We start from the raw sequence: 19,895 nt of genomic DNA, 5'->3' as shown, positions 1-19,895 counted from the left end.
AAAATAAGAAATGAAGAGTGAGTTAAAAGTACAGGTGTAAACATAGTCAATCATATTAAGTGCTTATTGTGTGCTCTGCACTGAAGTAAGTGTTTGGGAGAGTACACTATAACAATGGACAAACACAGTCCTTGCCCACAGTGAGCTTACAGTCCAGAAGGAAGAAGACTTTTATGTACATAAATATGATTAATGTGGAACACTTTATAATTACTTTGGGATTTTTCAATAGTACTTTATGTCTTAAAAATTATCTGTGGGGGGGTCTATATTAAACAGAACTTCCACCTAAGTTTCATGTATCTTCATCATTACTGTCACCATTATTTTATATATTTATATTGGTGAGGGCTGCCACACCAAGATCAACATATGTAAACAGTAGAATGAGCCAAATGGCAGGTTGCAGGAGGAGGTTAGGTCTGGAGGGCCAATCAGGAGATGTCTAGGAACTGAGAGGTGACCCCACTGGGAAAGATATGGGCCATTGGAATATAAAAGACCCTGAATATGGCAGGAGGTGGCTACTGTGGGAGATGTCAGGAAGTGGTAAGAAGTAGTTGAATTAGAGCCAAGGATGTTTGAGGCACTGAGCCCTGGTGATAGCTGGAGGCATTGGAAACTAGGTAAGTTAGAAGCTAACAGAAAGGGTATGGTTCAAAGCAGACCAGAAAATTGATGGAAGCCAGAAAGGAAGTGGACTAGGCACAGAGGTTGAGAGGACTAGGTAGAAGTGGAGTGAAAGGTCCAGATTTCAACAAGGAAGAAACATAGCCTAGTGATTCATTCATTCATTCATTCGTATTTCTTGAGCACTTACTGTGTGCAGAGCACTGTACTAAGTGCTTGGGAAGTAAAAGTTGGCAACATATAGAAACAGCCCCTACCCAACAACGGGCTCACGGTCTAGAAGGGGGAGATAAACAACAAAACAAAACATATTAACAAAATAAAATAGAATAGTGAATATGTACAAGTAAAATAGAGTAATAAATCTGTACAAACATATATACAGGTGCTGTGGGGAGGGGAAGGAGGTAGGGCGGGGGAGAGGAAGGAAGGGGCTCAGTCTGGGAAGGCCTCCTCGAGGAGGTGAGCTCTCAGTAGGGCTTTGAAGGGTGGAAGAGAGCTAGCTTGTTGGATGTGCGGAGGGAGGGCATTACAGGCCAGGGGAAAGACGTGGGCCGGGGGTCAATGGCGGGACAGGTGAGAACGAGACACAGTGAGGAGGTTAGTGACAGAGGAGAGGAGGGTGTGGGCTGGGCTGTAGAAGGAAAGAAGGGAAGTGAGGTAGGAGGGGGCAAAGGTGATGGAGAGTCTTGAAGCCGACAGTGAGCACGAACCCGAGAGTCAGAAGGACCTGGGTTCTCATCCTGCCTCAACCACATCTGCTGTGTGACTTTGGGCAAGTCACTTCACTTCTCTGTGTCTCAGTTGCCTCATCTTTAAAAATAGGGATTAAGACTGTAAGCCCCATGTGAGGGATGACTGTGTCCCACCTGATTATCTTGTATCCGCTCTAGTGCTTAGTACAGTGCTTGGCTCATAGTAAGTGCATAACAAATGCCATAAAAAAACCCCAACAAAACAGAATGTAGGAAAGAGATTGGAGCAGAGAGGAGAGCGATGAGGGAAGAAAGTTTTGAGAGAGAAGAGAAATAGGGAGGAGGGGTGAAGAAGTCAGGGAGGAAAGTGAAAGGGAGGAAAGTGAAAGGAAGGAGAGATAAAGGTGACATTGAGAAGAGGTGAGGGGACCCAAGACAGTGGAGCTGAAGAGGACAGGGCAGAAGATGGACTAAGGAGAATTTGCAAAAAAAAAAAAAAAAACCCATTAGAATGAGAAAAGGGAAGGATTAAAGGTGAGTGGGAGGTGATAGATATTGCCTAAAGGTCTGGGAGAGGAGATGAAAGGCAGAGATGAATAGGAGGGCATGGAATAGAAAACTGAACTTCTCAACTTTTCTCCTAAAATCCTCCTCTCCTCCTAACTTCCATATCATTATCAAACAAATCCACTATCCTCCCTGTCACTCAAACCCACAACTTGAGTATAATTTCTGACTCCACATTATGCTGCTGTCACATATGATGTACTGTTCTAACCTGCCAATATTTCCTCAAAAATGTCTCATTTATCTGCCCTTTCTTCTCCACCCATCCCCTGGTTTAAGTGTGCATCATATTACTATTAAACTATTGCAGCAGAGGCCAGTCCTCATGAAACAAATAGCCACAAACCAAAATCATAATATGGGTGATAGTTGCAGGCTTAAAAGGAATTCCTTTAACCATAATGGTGAGCTGTTGGGGGATGATGGGAAGGCAGTGAGCAAGAGATAGCTAGAGCAGGGACTGGGAGTAGGGCTTGGTAATATATTCCTCTCCAGTCCACGTGGGTGGAGACACCAGGACAAGGGCTGGAGCAGTACTACCCTGCAGCCCACCACCATGATGAAAAGCATATGTTAACTAGGTTTTCACCATGAGAGGCACGGCAAGTGAAGAGCAGCTACATATAGCTTGTGAACTGCTCTTTGGCCATCCCTGGTCAACTGTATTGGCCTCCACTTGGGTCTTCTTCTACCTCCAGCCTCTCCGTCATCAGTCCATTTTCCATGTTGTTGTTCAGCTCATCTTTCTGAATTGCCTCTTAGAACATATCTTCTCAAAACCCTGCAATTATTGCTCATTTCCTTTCTCATCAAGCAAAAACTCCTTACCATTGGTGTAAAGCTCTTCGATAGCTCTTTTCACTTTATCAGCTCTTCTCATCCACTACTTCTCTACTCTCACTCTTCACCCCTCCCAAGCTCATCTCTTACCTTTTCCCCACTCTCACCTAATGCTTCTAACTCCACCTTCTCGGTATTACCTGATCCTGGAACTCCCTTCCCCTCCATGTCTGCCAGATTTTAACCCTCCCCACTGTCAGAGCTCTCTTAAAGTCCCGTCTTCTCCCACAAGCCTTCTTTCTAGTCTGTAAGCTTGTTGTGGGCAGGAATGTGTCTGTTATATTGTTGTGTTGTACTCTCTCAAGAGCTTAGTATGGTGTTCTGCACACGGTCAGTGCTCAATAAATGTGATTGACTGATTTCCCAAGTAATTATTAGTAACCCAAATCATCAGTGCTTCAACCATCTCTTGCACTGATTTAATTATGCAAGAGGTGGTTGAAGCACTGACTGACCATCTCTATTCTCTTCAACACTCCTCTCTACTTGGCTCTGGTGGGACCACAAAAGCCACATCATTGCAGTTCAGGGAATCAGTTAATTCTGTGGCCCAGTAAAGCTCACAATTGAAGTGTTCTAGGAGGCACAGTGGTAGTTCCCTTGATCTGCGAGATTTGAGGTTTCAGCTGCTTTTTGTGTGGTATTGGTCCTGGTCTAAAAATCATTTCTGTTCTCATTATAACATGAACATTTCTGAAATGTCCCTTCACATGTAGGCACTGATTTCATTATGCACATCATCAGCCTTTGTGTATGTATATGTATACGTTTGCACATTCTGCTGCTTATCAATTATTATTATTATTATGGTATAATTATGGTAATTATTAAACACTTAATATGTACCAAGAACTATACTAAGAGCTGGGATATCACAGAGTTGGTAGACGTGTCCCCTGTCCACAATGAGTTTACGGTCTAGAGCAGGAGATAGACATTATTATAAATAAATGATGGATATGGACATAACTGCTGTGGAGCTGAGGAAGGGGTGAATGAAGAGTGCAAATCTAAGTGCAAAGGTAGCTCAGAAGGAAGTGGGAGAAGAGGGAATGAGGGGTTTGGGAAGGCCTCTTGGAGATGTGCCTTCAATAAGACATATCCTAAGATACATCCTTCTTGAAGCTTTTGTTCTAATTTTGCATTGCTGTACTATTATTTTTTAATTGCCGGTTACTCTTCTGCTACTGTCTCCCAACTAACCACACCTCTTCTTAAGCATCTGAGGTTTTATTTCATCGTATCAATCCTGTTTATGGTTGATATAAATGTGGTATTTGTTCAGTGTTCACTATGTGCCAAGCAATGGGGTAGATAAAAGTTAATCAGGTCTCCCAAGGGGCTCACAGTCTAAGCAGGCTTGAGAGTAAGTATTGAATCACCAATTTGCAGGTGAGGGAACTGAGGCACAGAGAAGTAGAGGGACATGTCTCAGGTCACACAGGCAGGTAGGTGGTGGAGCCGAGAATAGAACCCAGGTCCTCAGATTCCCAGATCCATGCTCTTTTTAGTAGGCCACACTGCTTCCCACTTCCAAAATTTCAGTTCACCATCTAGCAAGTCTTGAGCTATTCTGCTGTCGTCCATGCTCCTTACCTGTGCCCACCTAGTGAGGGTGTGGAGTAGACCAGATGGTTTTTCTGAATCCCTTCCAACTCTATGGGTCTCTGCTTCTGGTATGAAGTCAGAAGCCTAGTACTCGATGGGTATTTTCATCCTTACCATTTTCCGCTCCACTGATAGTTGGTAACATGGGCAGGGCTGGGGAAAGAGATCTAGAACTTTGAAATTTTGCTAAAGCTGTGTTGAGATTGTAAAGACTGATGGGCTGGTCACAGTGGCTTACGATGAAAAGTGCAGTTTTACCTCTGATGAGGGTGCAAGCCAAGCAGACCAGCTTCTGTATGGGCTCCATCTCTATTCTCTTCAACACTCCTCCCTACTTGGCTCTGGTGGGACCACAAAAGCCACATCATTGCAGTTCAGGGAATCAGTTAATTCTGTGGCCCAGTAAAGCTCACAATTGAAGTGTTCTAGGGGGCACAGTGGTAGTTCCCTTGATCTTTGAGATTTGAGGTTTCAGCTGCTTTTTGTGTGGTATTGGTCCTGGTCTAAAAATCATTTCTGTTCTCATTATAACATGAACATTTCTGAAATGTCCCTTCACACGTAGAATTATATCCAGCAATACATATGCACTGTTTGTGTTGAGTGACTCAGAAGTTGACCATCTTCATTAGTTCTTTTTAGTTCCAGAACAGTGATCACTGCCTCTTGGTACTACCCAAAAACTACTCGCCTTAGGCCTTAGCATCAACTTCAAAACTGTCCTCAACACCCTGAGATCACCCCTCACCCTCCAACGCTCCCCAAGGAAGGACCTCATTATTACTATCGATCCATCCACACTTTTCTGGCTGTGGGAATTTGCTGGAAATCTTACATTGGTCCAGTTTACTATTGGAATCTGGGGCATCACAGACTCACTCTTACTTGGAAGAAAGGACAAGCAAAATGCTCCTTTTTTTCTTTTAACTCAGCTCTCCAAGTAGTGTCAAGGATAGCAGCGAATTGATTCTCTTATCAAAGGAAACCGGTAGATGTTTCCCATCTCTGTCTTTTATTGGATTGTTTTTGTAGAAGCACAGGCACTAGTGAAAATGGTGAGGTGGGAAGCCAATAGGAACGCCATTGGTAAACATCATTTTCCAACATAACACATATAAAAGTTTCTCCTGATAGACAGATGCTGTTTTATTGTGCATTAGCTTGTGTGTGTTTATTATTTCCCAGTATTGGCATATGGGAAACTGGCTCATTTGCAGTCAGCCTTGCAAGAAATGAGTTAGTAGACTCTCTTTATTTACCTAAGAGAATGAGGAGTGTGTGTGAGTGTGTATGTGTTCACTGACCTTAAATCCTTAGCTTGGCATGGAACCTCCCATATCTGTGTGGAGTTGCACAGGCCTTCATCCTTAAATCTCAGAACTCTTCCACTACAGAAAGGCAAATTTCATTATTCCATGAGGAAGTATCTATTGTATTTAAATTTGAAGTAACTTGCAAGGCCAAAAATACCTTGATGTAAAAAACAGGGTGGAGAAACAAGCCTGTTGATATTCTGTGCAGGACACCTAGTATTGTATTCCCTCTGTCCCACAAGCCAGAGACATTACCTCATCAGAATCAAGTGATCTGTGGCAAAATGTCTGACACCAAGCCCTTGAGTGATGCCATCAGGACTGACAGCTTTTGGCTGTTCCAAGAAAAGTAGTAAGGGCGATGGGGAAAATAATTTGGTTAATTATCATGCTCAGGCCAAGCAGAGAGCGGCTCTAGCCAGACTCACTAGCTTAATGGACAGAGCAGTTCTGAAGTGGGCTTTACTCTTTAGTAGGGATTTTGAGCAGCTGAGAAGGATGATTGTGTTTCCTGTAGTGCTATTTTGTTAAAGTGCTTTTCCAGAGTTGGCTATCACTTTGTGACCAGCGACTGGTGTTGGTTTTTGCAGTAATTTTCAAGGATGTCTGCTCAATCAGCAAAGCAATACAGTCCATGAAGTGCTATATCTAAACATTTGAACTTTCTCCTGTTTTCTTATAATCCAATCTTTATTACAGGTATTAAATGGGAACCAGATGAAAATGGAGTTATTGCCTTTGACTGCAGAAACCGAAAATGGTAGGCAAATAGTAAACCTCCAGTGTTTGTTTAAGGAAAGCACAGTGATATTTTTAAGATTAATTTTTGTCTTTTATCCTGACCTAGGTATATCCAAGCAGCCACTTCTCCAAAAGATGTAGTCATTTTAGTGGATGTTAGTGGTAGTATGAAAGGACTCCGTCTGACAATTGCTAAGCAAACAGTGTCTTCTATTTTGGATACCCTAGGAGACGATGACTTCTTCAACATAATTGCTGTGAGTTCATCTGTTACTTTTTCTCTCCTTGCCTTTTTTAAAAATCTTTTGCTCTCATTCAAATGACTTTAATTCCGCAGTTGGGCATGTAGCATCTAGAAAACTGAAGATGCCAATTGTATAATCCTGTGTAAGAGGCTCAGTAAATGGATGATTTTTCTGGCATTTGCTCAGTAAGCACGTTCCCCTCTCTAACTCACCTTATAGCCAATATGCACTGGCAGATGAGCAGAGCACCTTGTAGGTCATTCTGGGTTATTTCCTTTTCAGAACACTGTAACCAAGTTTCCCACTGAGCTCCCCAGAACAGTTTGATAGGAAAACAGCTCAGGCAGCTGCATTTTTTAGATTTTCTAGGTTCTCTTCTTCATTCATTTCCCCACATTGGGGTGCCCACATTAAATGGAGTCTGTGCATGTGTCCATTCACACTCAACCACAGTGAATTTTGGGTTAAGTTTATTCGTGCTATAACTGACAGAGATGATTAGTCTCATTCCTGTGAGATCCCATCACAAGCTCATATTTACTAAAGGCCTAGTGAGCATGGCAGACAAAGCCAATGAACTACATCAGTTTCAACACTTTTTGCCCAACGAAGTGAGTGGGGGTGAGCCTCTAATCAATCAATCAATCGTATTTATTGAGCGCTTACTGTGTGCAGAGCACTGCACTAAGCGCTTGGGAAGTACAAGTTGGCAACATATAGAGACAGTCCCTACCCAACAGTGGGCTCACAGTCTAGAAGGGGGAGACAGAGAACAAAACCAAACATACTAACAAAATAAATTAAATAGAATAGATATGTACAAGTAAAATAAATAAATAGAGTAATAACTATGTACAAACATATATACATATATACAGGTGCTGTGGGGAAGGGAAGGAGGTAAGATGAGGGGGTTGGAGAGGGGAAAAAGGGGGAGAGGAAGGAAGGGGCTCAGTCTGGGAAGGCCTTCTGGAGGAGGTGAGCTCTCAGTAGGGCCTTGAAGGGAGGAAGAGAGCTAGCATGGCGGATGGGCAGAGGGAGGGCATTCCAGGCCCGGGGGATGGCGTGGGCCGGGGGTCGATGGTGGGACAGGCGAGAACGAGGCACGGTGAGGAGATTAGCGGCAGAGGAGCGGAGGGTGCGGGGTGGGCTGTAGAAGGAGAGTAGGGAGGTGAGGTAGGAGGGGGCGAGGTGATGGAGAGCCTTGAAGCCCAGGGTGAGGAGTTTCTGCCTGATGCACAGATTGATTGGTAGCCACTGGAGATTTTTGAGGAGGGGAGTAACATGCGCAGAGCGTTTCTGGACAAAGACAATCCGGGCAGCAGCATGAAGTATGGATTGAAGTGGGGAGAGACACGAGGATGGGAGATCAGAGAGAAGGCTGATGCAGTAGTCCAGACAGGATAGGATGAGTGCTTGAACGAGCAGGGTAGCGGTTTGGATGGAGAGGAAAGGGCGGATCTTGGCAATGTTGCGGAGCTGAGGCCGGCAGGTTTTGGTGATGGCTTGGATGTGAGGGGTGAATGAGAGAGCGGAGTCGAGGATGACACCACGGTTGTGGGCTTGTGAGACAGGAAGGATGGTAGTGCCGTCTACAGAGATGGGAAAGTCAGGGAGAGGGCAGGGTTTGGGGGGGAAGACAAGGAGTTCAGTCTTGGACATGTTGAGTTTTAGGTGGCGGGCAGACATCCAGATGGAGATGTCCTGAAGGCAGGAGGAGATGCGAGTCTGGAGAGAGGGGGAGAGAGCAGGGGCAGAGATGTAGATCTGGGTGTCATCAGCGTAGAGATGATAGTTGAAGCCGTGGGAGCGAATGAGGTCACCAAGGGAGTGAGTGTAGATCGAGAACAGAAGGGGCCAAGCACTGAACCTTGGGGAACCCCCACAGTAAGGGGATGGGGGGGGGGATTAGGAGCCTGCAAAAGAGACTGAGAATGAACTACCGGAGAGATAAGAGGAGAACCAGAAGAGGACGGAGTCTGTGAAGCCAAGGTCGGATAGCGTGTTGAGGAGAAGGGGGTGTTCCACAGTGTCGAAGGCAGCTGAGAGGTTGAGGAGGATTAGGATAGAGTATGAGCCGTTGGATTTGGCAAGCAGGAGGTCATTGGTGACCTTTGAGAGGGCAGTTTCCGTGGAATGTAGGGGACGGAAGCCAGACTAGAGGGGGTCAAGGAGAGAGTTGGTGTTGAGGAATAGAGTTGGTGTTGAGGAATTACTAAAGCCTCATTTACTCTCTGGTATTGACTGAAATTTTCTCCAGGCACTCTCCATTTAGAAAGGGCAAGAATTCAGAACTAGATGGAGTATAGGTGGGTGAACAAAGGCTTTGATGCTCACTTTGAGACTATGACACTCTGAAAAGATGGTTATTTTTGGACATACCTCTGTGACTGTGGGTGCCCAGGGCCCAATTTGTATATGAAAATATTAATTTAACCTGTAATTTGGCCTCCGTTTTGGAATGTAAGTGATGGAATCCTACATCTCCCACAGGATTTACTCTTTTTTAATGGATAAGGAGCAGGGTACATTAGTACTATCTAAATAATCTTAAATTACTCATTGAATAAAAAAGGGGGTCACAGAATAGGAAAGCTTAATTACATTGTCAATTTGGTATCAATAATTCTTTTTTGACCCTTGGATGAAAGTGATCAATTGAAATAGTCTAAAGTTCATTTAGTGATTTAAAATATACAATTGAAATGATTACACTGTTTAAAAACCCATTTGTCCTGATTATTCAAGATACTTATTATGAGACTTGTTAATTATTGTAGAATATATAATGAGAAAATTTCTCCCCAGTAATTTGATTGGAGGAAAAAAATTGGAATTAGCCCTTTCAGTTGTTTGCCATCTTCATAGATCTTCATGTCAGGAGATACCTACATTCCACTTTGTATCTAGGGGCAGGGCTGGAGGAGAGTTCCCTCCTGGCCACACCTTGTGCCTCAGTTTCCTCATATGGAAATGGAGATTAAATACCTGTCCTCCTTCACTCTTAAACTGTAAGCCTCATGTTGGAGAGGGAATGTGTCTGATCTGTATCTACTCCAATGGTGAGTACAGTGTTTTTGGCACTTAGCGTTCCATAAATATCACAATTTTCATTACTCATGATTAGAAATGGAACCCAGATAGCCACACTGTTTCCTGAAGTTATCTGTTACCTGGTGGGATATTTTTGTGACTGATTTTTTAGCCCACTCTTACCCAGAATCCTGGGCTTCAAGGACAAGGGTTTACAGTAAGCTCTCTAGAAATGTGAGATTTTAACAGTGGGGCCTAGTGAAAAGAAAATGATCTTGGGAGTCAGAGGACCTGGGTTTTAATATGCCACTTGCCTGCTGTGTGACCTTAAACAAGTCACTTAAATTCTGTGCCTCAGTTTCTTCATCGGCAAAGTGAAGATTCAATACCGGTTCTCCCTTCCACTTTGACTATGAGCCCCATGTGGGATAGGTAGTGTCTGACCTAATTATCTTTTACCTACCTTAGTGCTTGGCACAAAGTAAGCACTTAAATACCAAAATAATCATTATTCATGCGTATTTATTGAGTACCTATTACGTGCAGAGCACTTTACTACATGCTTAGGAGCATACAATAAGATTAACAGGCATGGTCCTTGCCTTCAGGGAGCATACAGTATACTAGGGATTTCACTGTTAAAGATATAAAATATAAAATATTTACCTTTATAAAGGCTACTTGCAGCTATAATCTGCCTACATCATTATATGACTATTAGTCTTTGCACTCACTGTGACTCATTCTCGTCGACCTCTGGCCCAAGTCTTACCTTCGGCCTGGAGTGCCCTCTCTCCTCACATCTGCCAAACCAGCTCTCCTTCAAAGCCCTACTGAGAGCTCACCTCCTCCAGGAGGCCTTCCCAGACTGAGCCGCCCTTTTCCTCTGCTCCTCCAACCCTCCCCATCGCCCCTTCTCACTCCCTCTGCTCTACCCCCTTCCCTGCCCCACAGCACTTGTGCATATTTGCGCATATTTATTATTCTATTCATTTTATTAATGATGTGTATATATCATTCTATTTATCTATTTTGATGCTAATGATGCCTGTCTACTTTTTTGGTTGTCTGTCTCCCCCTTCTAGACTTTGAGCCCGTTGTTGGGTAGGGATTGTCTCTATTTCCGAATTGTAATTTCCCTGGCAGTTAGAGACGGCTCACCAATGTAAAAAGAAGCCTTTTCAAATTTCTAAATTCCAAGGATCACTCAATCTGCTCACAGAGCAATGTGCTCTCCTCAGCAATGGGACTCCCACTGAAGTTGGTTCCACATTCAGTGGGACTAGATGGAACCATGTCTAATTTTCACAAGTCTGCCTTTGGAGGATGACGGTTGTAAACTGTAGTTGTTATTCCATTCTATATGCTGGAGGGACAATATCCCAAGCCTGTACCAAACACCCCAAATAATCAGGCAAAATGTCCACCAGTAAACCAGCAAGTACCATATGCAATAATCATTACTCATAACAATGATTGCTATCCCAAGGGGAAATAATTAGTCCTCTTGCAAAATCTATAGGCATAATAACCTCACAAATAGAAATGTGCTGAACAATACCCAGGGCTTAGCTCTGACTCCCCTGAAGAGGAAGGTGATTTTTTCTCAGCTGATTTCTGTGATAACTTTGATAGCTACTGTTCTTGTTTTGAGGTATGGACTTAGTTTCCTTGTCTTCTGTCTTCCTTCTCTATCCCTATCTTCCATCTCTGTTTCCTAGGGTCTGTTAGTTATGGTCTTTTCTAGTACACAAAGTAACTAGTACACAAAGTACTAGTTAAGTGGGTTCATCTCCATGGCTTCTGAGGCCTGGTGCTTTATTTATTCGTTATTGTTTCACCCTTTTCCCAATTACAATACAGGCATTTAGAACAGTTTATTAGCTAGAAAATTTAGGGGACCCATGGTCACAAGCAATATTGAATCATTGGTCATGGTATGTCTGATTTATTTAAATGCATCATCATTTGTAGGGATTTTAAACATATTCATGGAATGGATAAGGCTAATACTTGCTGTGGGTTGAATCTGTTGTAGCTATCTTATTAAGTATGCTACTACCTGTATCTTTTTCTGGACAGTGAAAGCTTCCAATGCAAGTCTGTCAAAAAAACAAAAATAATGCTTACATTTTTTTAAATATTCACGGGCCAGTCAATGTAAAATCTATCTGAAAGAGCCTGGGCTTTGGAGTCAAAGGTCATGGGTTCAAATCCCGGCTCCGCCACTTGTCAGGTGTGACTTTGGGCAAGTCACTTAATTTCTCTGTGCTGCAGCTACCTCATCTGTAAAATGGGGATTGACTGTGAGCCCCCCGTGGGACAACCTGATCACCTTGTAACCTCTCCAGCGCTTAGAACAGTGCTTTGCACATAGTAAGTGCTTAATAAATGTCATCATTATTATTATTATTATCTAAAATTGATGGACTAGATGATTGAATTACAAAAGAATAGTTGGAATTTGAGAGATAGTTTGTGCAGTCTAGGTTAAAATTTAAGGTCAAAGCATTGGTGCATGAATAAAGATGTCTACAATAACATGAGAAAAGGCATATTTTTCTGATTCACTTTGAAGTATAACTGCAAGTCATGCATTAAATTAACAATATCATAAAAACCAGAGTGCTAATTCTCAGTGCTGAAATTTGAAAAATGCCTTTACAGAAGCTGTACTTTAAATGAACAAAATATTAGCTCAGTTGAAATTGTTAAATCAGTTTAAAAGCCTCAGCCAAACCATATTTTGTGAAGTTAAATAGAGAAGTGCATCATTTGTTCTTTCAAGCCATCATTCTCTGGTACCCTGTTTTCAATTTGTAGAATTTCCTTTATAACCATATCTCTAGTACATAGTCTGCTGTGGATTTGCTTCTTGAAGTAGTAGATTTAGTGTAGAAAATATGAGGATGGTATTCCCTTTCCGTGCTCATTTGTCCTGAGCTACTAATTATGTCCAGTTGTTTCAAATTACATATGATGCCTTTATAGTGGAAAATGGAGTTGAGATGTCTTTTGCATTGGAAGCTTGTGTATTATCTATGCACATGTTCATTTTAGAAACTTATTCAATGAAATGATAAAAAGGACCATTTTATAAAATACATTGCATTATAAATAAACACTGCAAAACTTCAATTTTATTCTTTTATACTTTGGTGTCTTTCCTTGCCACTCTGTCCTCTTTTTCTATCACTTGGTTTTCCGTGCTGATTTCTGTCTCTCCCGTTGTTTTAATCTCAGCTTTATTTCCATCTCTTCCCATCAGCATCCTACATCTTTTAAATACTTTTTGTTGGATTTTTCTTCGATCTTCCTTTCACTGGACCATTTCTTCTCCCAGTTTTCTGGGATATTTGCCCTTTTCCTCTCTTTGATATTAGTCTAGTAGTTCCACAGTGGGCATCACTCCATCAGTGGTATTTATTGAGCACTGAACTGTTTGCAGAGCACTGTAGTAAGTGTTTAGGAGAATACACTGTAACAGAGTTGTTAGAACAGTTCCCAGCTCACAGTGAGCTTATAGCGGATCCAAGAGCAAAGAGCTGGAGAAAGGCATGATGTCATTTGCACTTTTCAGTATCTGTCCATTTTGCCTTTCAGTTAAAATCAGAATCTCAGCATTATCCTAGATGTGAATTTTTGCACCAGATCCCAAATCAAAACCTTTTACTTATTAATGCATTGTTATCGCCATGACAACCATCAAGTAAATGAGACTGTAATCAAAGTACAGCTATAATTTATATATGCATAAATGATGAGAGCCAAACCTTTTTCCCCACTTTCCTCTTCAGTGGGGTTAGGGCAGGGTCACCAGAAGGATGGATAGTTAGATCGAATTAGGCCCCATAGTTGGAAGGGACCATACTGTCAACAAACACTTTTTGCTAAAGGGCAAGGGGAATAGGGCCTCTTTCCTGGCCTTGAGCACCGGGACACTTACTGGCGGTGGGTGTTGAAAGGAGGGCTCCAAGATCAGTCTCAACATCTTGACCATCTTTCCCATCTCTTGCCCCTCTCAATTTTGGCCATCCTTTAGGGCACAGAAGTGATGAAATGGCATTCTACCTCTTTTCCCAAACCTCCTGTTTGAGTGTGGCATTATCCCAGCCTATATATGACTGGCCTGCAGTGGGGTGTGGAACCTGGCTGAGTGTTTTGCTCTGACCTGGTAAAGGTTTGTAACATCCCCAGGGGGTGAGAAGTTGGAGAAAAGCGGTCAATGGGAGATCTTTGAAACCAGTAGAACCAGGTCCTGTCAAATTTTCCAATAACTCTGGGCCAAGAAATCTATAAATTAACAGCTGAGGAAGATATTCTATTCTTCCTACTCATCAATTTATTCTGTTCTATTCTTATTAGTTTGACTTAATCCACTAGAATATATATATGTGGTTCTTTTAACTTTTTAAAAAGGTGAGTGAACTTGACCATCAGTGTATTAATTCTTCAATCAGAATCTAGTGAAGGGCAGATGGGAGGAGACAACTAATGAACTTTGCTTACTCCTGCTTCCATCATTGGGTATGCCGATCAAATAGCTTGAAAGGACTCATTAGCTGAAAACTCTGACTAGAGTTTGGACAAAGGACTAGCTCTGGCTCTAGCCCCTGGTAGTTCACTAACATAAAAAGTGTCCATCAAATAATAGAGTAAAATTGTAGTGACTTAAATCATGATGAAGTTCTCATATAAATCAGTTTTGGATTCACTTGACAACATTCACCAATAAGTTACACATGAACTTTTCTTTATTCTAGAAGAAACTGCTCTTAGAATATTATATGATTTTCTCTACTGCTTAGTCTGAGCAACAAAATACCCTCCACTTTCACACATAGGGGAATCTTGTGAGCATATTTTATCCCCCAATTCCTTATATTATGAAATTACGCTAGGCAGCTGCATAAAGTGGGTATATGGGTAGACAGAGGAGCTGTCTCCCTCTTTAAATGCTCTGCCAAGCAAGCATTGAGAATGTTCATTTAATCTCTGGTTACCCTCAGGGCTGGTGATTAAAAAAAAATGAAAGCATATATTGATGGAAGATTGTTTCCCATCAGTTGACATGTAGCCCCAATTTCTTCTCACCCTCGAATGGTCTTGTTTATTGTTATGGTGCCATTTAATTAGAGGGGGAAAGGAACCAGTTTAAATTTATAACTTTTATTAACAGAAATATAGTATTTTACAGTCAGGGATCTGTCCTTGGAAATGTCTGCTACTATTAAGCATTGTCTTTTTTAAATTTAAAATGAGGGCATCCCTAAATTGTTTACAAATGAATGGCTTATCAGCAGCCAGCTTCCTAATGCCCTAGAAAACATTTTTAATTGACTGGTGGTATTCAGGCTGTCTAAAAGAAGCAACACACCACTTTCAGTTAATGCTTATTCCTGGCAACATACCATGACATGAAACATTCCGTTACACATCTGAGCAGAACTTCCTTTTGTGATACATAACAGATTGCTGAAAATATTTTCATACTGATGTAGCCAAGGTAAATTAGAAGTCTGCAAACTCAAATAATGCCACTAACAAGGTGGCTGAGATTCAGAGGAGCAGATCATATCCCAGCCGTGGCACACGATGTGATAATGAGACTGATTTTGATTACTATACACGTACCTCCATGACAAGGGCCAGAACTTCCAGGTTCCTCTCTTGAAATTCAAGAAAAAATCACTGCCATTGAGTGTCATGATGAGAAGGACTTCAAAATCCACCCTGTGCATCAAAGTGGATTTTGTGGGGTTTGCTACCCAAGAACTGATAGAGCAAAGCCAGGCCCTCCAAAGGCTTTAGGAGAGACTTGCTGAAAGGTTGGACTTGATGATGAATTTCTGGATTCCCAAAATGCTCCTGTTCCTAGCTTAACTCAAAATTGCTCTCATTTCTTCAGGCCTTGAATGTTAAGCTTCTTTTTCTGCAATATAATTCGCCCTCTCCCCTAGGTGAGAAACAAGGTGGATTGACTCTTTAAAGCCATTAGTTGGCCATTTAGCAAAATTACCCCTTTCAGGGAATGGGAGTGATCAGAAAATCCAACTTTTAAAGAATTAAGAAAAATGGGATTAACTAGCCTGGAGAAAAGAAGGCTGAGTGTTGCCTAAATTGCAGCTCTTCCTAGTGTGATTTTACATGTCTCTTCTTGCAAAGCATTCCTGGTTCTGTTCAGGATAACCACCTTGCTGAGGGAAAGAGTTGGCAAAGTGGCAGTGTAACATTATAAAAGTTTCTTTGTCAAACTCAGTAAATTTGAGTGGAAGGATGGGAGAGCAATTAACTAATGCATGAGAAAAATGTTCTCTATTATACCTTCAAAATAAAAGCATCTATACGAAAATGATTGTCAGTCAGTTGTATTGTGTGCTTACTATGTGCAGAGCATTGTACTATCCACTTGGAGGAGGACAATGGAGTTAGTAGACATTCAGTCCCTACCCTCAAGTTGCTTACAACCTAACAGGAGGAGATAGATGCTAAGGGAAGAGATAGGCAGGAGCAATGTAGTTTAAAGATAGGTATGTAAGTGCTATCGGGGGTGAGTACCCTACTGTATAGGTGATGTTCAATTGCTGAAGTGGCAGTAGAGCATGGGGATATATCTATATATAATGTATATGTAGATAAGTATTTCAAGGTTGCAGACGTGCTTTTGTTATTGGCCTTCTATGGATTGCCAAATCCAGTAATTGATTCTGGGAGCTGCTTATCTGCAGTGTTTGTGGAGGCTGCTCTAGGTGTGCTCCCTGACTAGTTTGATGTGTGAAATCTGCCTGGTGGTTGACAGAACCAAAGAACTACTGCCCCAGCCTGTTAAGAGTAACCATAAAGACCCGAAAGACCAGGGGCTCTGAATTCTGGCCCTTCCACTGCCTCAAGGAAAACAGTTGAAAGAAACCAAAAGGATGAAGTTTCAATTAATTCCATGAGGCTAAGTGATTCTTTTTTTCAAGGTATTGACAGTGGCTATGTGTGTATTGGGTAAAATAAACATTCGTTTGAGAAAACTCTTCAATATTCACATTTTAGTAACACAGCATTTGCAACCTCATTTTCAACTCAACAAATGAGGGATTTAAAACAGCAGTTTTTGTTGCAGTTTATACAGTTCAGCTGAAATTCATCTGGTTGAGGTCTTATAGAGAGGTCTTTTTTTTTTTTCTTTCTGGTAGTGAGATTGCATCCTTAAGAGTATCTGCTCATTGGCTCAGTCTTGTGTGACAGGTTACCATCAGTTGACAACTGACTCCCAAGGGTGAAGCTCTGTCTGTCAGGAGGACGTGTTGCTATTAGCGTTTCTGGAAGGGGCTCTGAAAAGTGGATCTCACATATAGATACCCAACACCACTGCCTCGCCTACCTGGCATGATCCTCATCATCATCAGGATGCTACTGAAGGTTATGTGTACCTCATGTAGATTCTGGTCAGAAGCAGTTTCAGGGAAAAATCCTTTAGAAAAAAAAAACAACAAAAAGCAAACACCTGACCCCAGCAGAGTCAGACATTGTCTGTGAGGCAGGTTTGCAGCAACAGAACTGAACTCATCACTGATTTATTACCTTCACACGGTCTCAGAATGGCTTCAAAATCTTGGAGAACTGGCTCTGTTCCTCTAATACAAGCCCCTTCAAATGTGTCATGCCTTGACTCAAGCATTTGTCAGTTTTGCTCAAAGGAAGCAGAGGATTGGGAGTTAGGACTGGAACAGTATCAGCCCTGAAACTGTAATACTATCCAGATTCCAAGCTGGGAGGTTTTCTGTCAGCCAGTCATTGTAAGGCTCAGAGCATTTGTAGCTGTCCCTGTAGGGTGGTTTGTTTAATTGTATACACACTGAACCCACCTGTGTCCTGGCATTCATTCAAATCTCCCCTATAGAAGAAATCCCAACCTCTGCTGCTCACACTGTATCATGTATAGAAAAACCCAAGAGGAAAATCATATTATTTTAATGAGTCGAGTCCTATGATTGCACTGTTTTTGTTTCATATGCATTTTTTGTTCAGCTCTAAATCATTAAAACGTATCCTTCAAAGCCTTTAATTAAATGTTCCCGTTTGTATTTTTTTTTCTTTCCTCTCCAGTATAATGAAGAACTTCACTATGTCGAACCATGCCTTAGTGGAACATTAGTTCAAGCAGACAGAACCAATAAAGAGGTAAGGAAATTCACAAAACCGAGGAGAAAAAAAAAAGGACAGGATGTGGTGATGCGTATCACCCTGTTACAATTATCTAGTCTAATATACTACACCTCATTATTGAAATGCATTAAATTACTTTTTCCTGTGACCCAATTAAAGGTGGTAGTTCTGTGCTACAAAGGTCAAGAAAATTTAGTTACTTTGCTCAAGTATATATAACTGCCCTTTGGGTTTAAAGGTGATACAGATGATGAAGATAATTTCAATGGACTTGGCTAATGTGACTAACACCTTCTGCATCATGTGACCCACACCATTTTGGTTTCACCTTCTTGATGTCACAGTTTTCCTAAAGCCTCGGCTCCAAGACTGTTACCTGAATCTTGCCTGCTGCCTGAGAGGTTGACCTGTCTTCTGTGGCTATCTTCCAGTTGTCCATTCCTGTCCCATTGTTTGAGGATTTGTTTCACTGTGTCTTTGAAACCTATCTTCAGACCACCCTGTTTATAGTGATCCTGTTTTAGCTCACCATTAGAACAGATGTTCAGGTACCCTGTTGTTATCCATTTTCCTCCCGTATCCTGTCCAGCAAAGGTGTGATGTGGAAAGCATTGCTTTGGTGCTGGGCCTCATTGTTTGTGATCACATTTTGCTATCTGATGTTAAATACTGCACACAGGTGTTGCTGGGGGAACTGCTCTTGAAGTCAAATGTGATAGTTGTAGTGGGTCTGGGGCTCATGGCCATAAAGTTGGACACTACAATTACTCTTACCTTCACATTGGTCTTCATTTTGATGACAAACTGAAGCTGTACTCTGTCTTCTAAAGGACATGCCTGTGTTCTTAATTCTGTTTTATACCTCCTTGTTTAGCCTTCCATCGTTGGATAATGTGCTATCCAGCTAACGCTTTGCATTCTTAAGCAAGCTTGGCATTCCGTTGTACATTCTATGGCCCTTATAGAGTCACATAGAAGCCGGCACTTAAATTATCTGGGGCCCCCTAATCCTTTCTGCTCCATGAGGCTGTTAACTATGGTAACAATTCCCATATAAGTTTTATTGCAATGGCAATTCATTTTAATTGTTAAGGAAATGACAAACGGGGCTCTTCTGTGAGAGGTTTTTGACACCATAGAAATAGTAGCTTACAAATGATTTTCCCCATATATTAATTCATATTTTGAAGATATATTTCTCCATGGTTTCCTGTAGGCAACAAACTGTATCTCTGACAGACTAGAGGAGGTAGGAGATGCTTGAGGCACAGGCTCACCTCACAAACACAAAAAGCCTTATTTCCAAAGAAAGACCACAAGAAGCTGAATTGTTCAAAACCAAGCAGCTTTGGCATTTATTTTTGGTAGCTCTTGTGGTTTAGTGTCTTCTTACCCTATGGGAGATGAACAAAACTGTAAACAAAGTTGGTGAGCTGCATAAGTCCTTGAGATTTGTTGGTTGTGCAACAAATGTTCCCAAACAAATCCCAAGTAGAACCATGAAATTGAGTGGATTTCATTATGAAACCAGAGCAAAACCAACACACTCTGTCTTTCTTTTGTTTACCCCATAGAGAGACCACAAAAGATTCATTTTAAGGACTGATGAATGGTTCACAAGGCTTGAAGTGGATTCAGATGAAACTTTACTCATTTGATTTCTATATTCAAACCCTAACATCCTCAGATTTGTCATGGTTTCAGTTTTGTGACAAAAGACTTGCACCAGAAAAAAAAAGACTTTTATAGTTAAAATGCCAAAGTGAAATTTCCCCCATACATAAAGCATTAGGATGCTAAAATCGATCAGTCCATAGAGTAATAAGGATATTTTCCAAAGGATGTTATGTATCATCTGCATTTATATGCAAATCTGTCTCTCTCATCAGAGTTTAAGCTCCTTGTGGGCCAGAAGTATGCCATTTGCTTGTTTCGCAAATGCCTGGTACAGCTACAATGAGTGCTCCATCAGTATGACCATTACTATTGATACTGCTACTGCTGCTGTGAAATCCAGTCTTTTGCTTCTGAATGCATGAGAGTTTGGTTTCACTAAAGATCCTGGA

At 41.6% G+C, this 19,895-nt stretch overlaps 1 protein-coding gene across 1 annotated transcript in view; it reads left to right on the top strand.

Annotated features, from left to right (window-relative positions):
- Positions 1–19,895, top strand: part of CACNA2D3 (calcium voltage-gated channel auxiliary subunit alpha2delta 3) — a 1,043,639-nt gene that overhangs the window by 469,852 nt on the left and 553,892 nt on the right. The window contains exons 7-9 of the mRNA XM_038772667.1: positions 6,353–6,413; positions 6,501–6,651; positions 17,770–17,844. Coding sequence (XP_038628595.1) covers positions 6,353–6,413; positions 6,501–6,651; positions 17,770–17,844 — 287 coding nt within the window. The remainder of the gene's footprint in view (positions 1–6,352; positions 6,414–6,500; positions 6,652–17,769; positions 17,845–19,895) is intronic.

This window comes from Tachyglossus aculeatus, chromosome X1, assembly GCF_015852505.1.
Source record: "Tachyglossus aculeatus isolate mTacAcu1 chromosome X1, mTacAcu1.pri, whole genome shotgun sequence".
Classification (NCBI taxonomy): Eukaryota; Metazoa; Chordata; class Mammalia; order Monotremata; family Tachyglossidae; genus Tachyglossus; species Tachyglossus aculeatus.
Note: the sequence above shows the minus strand (reverse complement) of the source record. Positions and strands in the feature narration are given on the sequence as shown.